The 4,884-nt window shown below is 45.3% G+C and overlaps 1 protein-coding gene across 3 annotated transcripts in view; it reads right to left on the bottom strand.

The window, feature by feature from the left end:
• The window catches only part of CCDC77 (coiled-coil domain containing 77), a 40,275-nt gene that overhangs the window by 24,698 nt on the left and 10,693 nt on the right, over positions 1 to 4,884 (bottom strand). For all 3 annotated transcript variants that reach the window (XM_017545410.2, XM_017545412.2, XM_017545411.2), the window contains one exon: positions 4,365 to 4,596. In XM_017545410.2, coding sequence (XP_017400899.1) covers positions 4,365 to 4,596 — 232 coding nt within the window. The remainder of the gene's footprint in view (positions 1 to 4,364; positions 4,597 to 4,884) is intronic.

The following is a 4,884-nucleotide window of genomic DNA, read 5'->3' as shown; positions in this document are numbered from 1 at the left end:
AAAAAAAAAAAAATCTGGGCCAGGCACAGTGGCTCACACCTGTAATCCCAGCACCTTGGGAAGCCAAGGTGGGTGGGCCATCTGAGGTCAGGAGTTGGAGACCAGCCTGGCCGACATGGTGAAATCCAGTCTCTACTAAAAATACAAAAATTGGCTCAGTGTGGTGGTGGGCACCTATAATCACAGCTACTCAGGAGGCTGAGGCAGGAGAATTGCCTGAACCCGGTAGGCAGAGGTTGCAGTGCGCTGACATCACACCATTGCACTCCAGCTTGGGTGACAAGAGCAACACTTTGTCTCAAAATAAATAAATAATTAAATAAGCAAGCCAGGTGTGGTGGTTCACGCCTGTAATCCCAGCACTTTGGGAGGCCGAGGTGGGCAGATCACGAGGTCACAAACTAAGACCATCCTGGCCAATAAGGTGAAACCCGTCTCTACTAAAACTACAAAAAGTAGCTGGGCGTGGCAGCATGTGCCTGTAATCCCAGCTACTCAGGAGGCTGAGGCAGGAGAATTGCTTGAATCTAGGAGGCGGAGGTTGCAGTAAGCTGACATTGCACCACTGAACTTCACCCTGGTGACAGAGCTAGACTCTGTCTCTAAATAAATAAGTAAGTAAATAAGTAAATAAATAAATAAATAGCTGGCATGGTAGTACACGCCTGTAGTCCCAGCTACTTGTGAGGCTGAGGCAGGAGGATTGCTTGAGTTCAGGACTTTGAGGCTGCAGTGAGCTATGACTGCACCACTGTACTGCTGCTTGGGCAACAGAGCAAGACCTTGACTCAAAAAACAAAAAACCCAGAAGTCCACAGATACATACATAGCGTGATAAAAATGACAAGTAAATATTAACAACTGATTTGGAGAAAGGGACAGCATACAGGTCCACAGTGGTACTTACAAGGTTGGAAACACTTTTTTTGTAGAATCTGCAAAAAAAAAAATTAGGCTAGGCATGGTGGTTCACCCTGAGTCCCAGTAAATATATTAGAGATGCTGCATCACTGTTATCTGGCAACCAGCCCCCATCCTGAGGCTATTCAGGAGCCCAAATGGAATGAACTACAATGTAGTTCATTGTATACATACATAATGTGACAAAAATGACAAGTAAATGTCCAAAAAAAAGCCTAATAAATTTGGACAACTACAAATATTTCAGTACTGCTAGAGTGAAAAGTGTGAGGCCAACTGGGGATGTAAGAGGCCAGAGCAGGTACTGGCAAGGAAGATACTGTCTCAGTTTAAAAGCAATTCTAGAGGGTGCATGAGCTTCGTGGCAAGAGTGATGTAGGTGTGGGAATGGATTAAGTAATATTTAGAAAGCAGTATCAATAGGACTTGCCAAATGATTTCAGTGTAGGGGGCTTGGCAGAACCGGAGGCAATGATGCCACTTACCAAGACAAAAAATAAAGAAAAAGTTACAGAATGAGGAATGAAGGGAGGTGAAATGGTGGCAGTACATGTGTGGGTGGGGAAGGGGGTAGAGAAAGGAAGCTCAGAAGAAAAGTGAGTCAGGGTTAGTGATTTAACAGTCATCATCACATATGGAGTAGTGTAATATACAAGATCATTTACAGTCGAATCTGGAAGAACTCTGAGTAAGGAAGGAGAGTTGTTCATGGACACGGAGATGAGCTGACCAGAGAGGTTAGATAGAAATCATGAAAGAAAAATGACACAGAAATCAAGAAAGGGCCGGGCGCGGTGGCTCACGCCTGTAATCCCAGCACTTTGGGAGGCCGAGGCGGGTGGATCACGAGGTCAACAGATCGACACCATCCTGGTCAACCTGGTGAAACCCCGTCTCTACTAAAACCACAAAAAATGAGCTGGGCATGGTGGCGTGTGCCTGTAATCCCAGCTACTCAGGAGGCTGAGGCAGGAGAATTGCCTGAACCCAGGAGGCGGAGGTTGCGGTGAGCCGAGATCGCGCCATTGCACTCCAGCCTGGGTAACAAGAGCGAAACTCCGTCTCAAAAAAAAAAAAGAAATCAAGAAAGGAAGAAAGTTTTAGAAAAGGAGAGGTCAAAAGTGACAAACCCTGCAAAGGGCAAAAAAAGAAGAGATCAGTTTGGCAAAGAGGTACCTGGACACCACAGAAGGCACAGTTTTAGGGGCATGGCGAGGACAGAGACGAAACTACAGTTGAGAAATTTCCCATTCAGTGAATGGGAAAGTTAACTGATTCTGGAAGTGTGACTGGGAAAAGAAAGAGTCATTTATATAAAAAGAGTAGCTAGAGAGAGAAGCACAATGAAGGAACAGTTTTTAATTTTTCTTTTAAGTTGGAAAAAACTTGAGTATGTTTATATACTGAGAAGAAAAAGCTAACGTCAAGAAAGAAATTAAAAATACAACAGTAAGTGGAGAAAAATGATGGAGCAGGGTTTCTCAGGAGGAAAAAGGGATGAGGGCTACAGTAGGCATGGGATAAATCCAGCTCAAATAGGCAAAGATGCCTTGTTCCTGAAGCAATAAGAAGATGGTCAGAAAGGTGACTACAGGCCAGGCACTGTGGCTAACACCTGCAATCCCAGCACCTTGTTAGGCTGAGGTGGGAGGATTGCTTGAGCCCACGGGTTCAAGACCAGCCTGGGCAACACAGGGAGATCACGTCTCTACAACACATTTCTTTTTTTGAGACAGGGTTTCAATCTGTCACCCAGGCTGGAGTGCAGTGGCGTGATCTCAGCTCACTGCAACCTCTGCCTCCCAGGTTCAAGCAATTCTCTGGCCTCAGCCTCCTGAGTAGCTGGGACCACAGGCATCCGCCACCATGCCTGGCTAATTTTTTTCTATTTTTAGTAGAGACGGGGTTTCACCATGTTAGCCAGGATGGTCTAATCTCCTGACCTCATGATGCGCCCACCTCAGCCTCCCAAAGTGCTGGGATTACAGGCATGAGCCACTGCGCCCAGCCTCTACAACAATTTTTTTTAAAATTAGCGGGGCATGGTGGCGTGTGCCTGTAGTCCCAGCTGCTGGGGAGGCTGAGTGCAGGAGGATCACGTGCACCCAGAATTTAAAGGCTGCAGTGAGCCATGATTGTGCCACTGCCCTCCAGCCTGGGTGACAAGACCCTGTCTCAAAAAGCAAAAAACCAAACAAACAAAAACCAAACAAAGAAAAAAGAAGGGAAAGAAGATGGATATGGAGGGACTAACTGTGTGTAGACGAGCAGGAAGGATGCTGAGAGAGGAGCACTAAGAAGAGGTTGCAGGCTGGAGGTGAGGGTATGACACAGATGTGGAAGGAGAGGAAACCCAGTATGGAACACAAAGAAAACTGTTATATAGTGGTTGAGGGTACAGCTGAATTTGTTTACATACTGATTGTTTTGTGACCGTTCTACAATAGTGTTCTAGATCAGGAGTGACTTTGCACATACATACACCCATTCCAGAAATATCTGGCAATGTCTGGAGATTTTTTTTTTTTTTTTTGAGACAGAGTCTTGCTCTGTCGCCAGGCTGGAGTGCAGTGGCGCAGTCTCGGCTCACTACAACCTCTGCCTCCCAGGCTCAAGTGATCCTTCCACCTCAGCCTCCCAAGTAGCTGGGACTACAGGTGCATGCCACCACGCCAGGCTAATTTTTACAGTTTTAGTAGAGAGGGGGTTTCACCATGTTGGCCAGGATGGTCTCGATCTCTTGACCTCGTGATCCACCCGCCTTGGCCTCCCACAGTGTAGAGATTACAGGCGTGAGCCACTATGCCAAGCCTTGATTGTCGCAGCTGGGGGTGTTGTGCTACTGGCATCTAGTGGGTAGAGGCCAGGGATGCTGCTAAACATCCTGTCATGCACAGGACAACCCCTCACAACAAAGAATCATTCAGGCCAAAATGTCAATAATGCTGAGGTCAAAAAATCCTGCTATAGGAGAAAGGGTGGCAGAAAACTAGATGATCCCACAGCTACGTTTTTGCTATACAGGTGGAGCAAAAGAATTAATTGAGCAAGAGGTCATTTACAGGCAGTGCAGTTACTACCAAAGTAAAGTATCATGGGGTTTAGGTTTGAAGGACATGATGCCAGAGCTGTATGTGGCACTTAGAAAACCGAAAAGTCAGGAAGCTATGAAGGTAACAAAGAAGTTAAGGACTAGTCAGGTATAAGATGAAAGAATTACAAGTATAGGAAATATGAAGATATCAGAATTTAAGATTTTAGAAGAAGAGCAGTTTTGGGGGTTATGATCCAAGGAGGGCCTGAAGGGCAGGTAGCTGGGCTGGGGAATAAAAAGGGAATAGTTTTATAAAACATCTGCTTATGATACAAGCTGGTATCTCTATAGCATCTCTAATTAATGAAGACTTCATCAGAGTTCAAAAACGTGTGCATTGTCTCTTTACCTGTACTTCACAAGTTTCTTTGTAGAGTTCCAGTTTCTTCAATAAGTCCTCATTTTCTGCCTCACACTCAGCCATCTTCTTTTGATAATATTCAAAGAGCTCCTTAGAAGGACAGAGTTTGGCCAGGCGATCTTCTAGGGAAGGCAAGGGGGTTGACTCCGGTGAATCTGCCATTCCCCTCCTCTTGGTGGAATCACTGATGGCAACACCACGTTTGGAGACAACTGTTCGCCTATGTGAAATTAGAAAGGAAATATTTATCATACTCCCTGAAAATTTATAACTTTCTAAATAAAAGGGGGTTCTGTGTTCCTAAAGTGCTTATAATTAAGGTGCACATAAATTTGAAAGTTTGGCCAGGCACAGTGGCTCATGCCTGTAATCCCAGCACTTTAGGAGGCCAAGGTGGGAGAATCACTTGAGCCCAGGAGTCCAAGACCAGCCTGAGAAATACAGTGAAACCTTGTCTCTATTTAAAAAAAAAAAAAAAAAAAAAAAATCTGGGCCAGGCACAGTGGCT

The sequence above is a fragment of the Cebus imitator genome, unplaced genomic scaffold (assembly GCF_001604975.1).
Source record: "Cebus imitator isolate Cc_AM_T3 unplaced genomic scaffold, Cebus_imitator-1.0 Scaffold179, whole genome shotgun sequence".
In the NCBI taxonomy this organism is placed as follows: domain Eukaryota; kingdom Metazoa; phylum Chordata; class Mammalia; order Primates; family Cebidae; genus Cebus; species Cebus imitator.
Note: the sequence above shows the minus strand (reverse complement) of the source record. Positions and strands in the feature narration are given on the sequence as shown.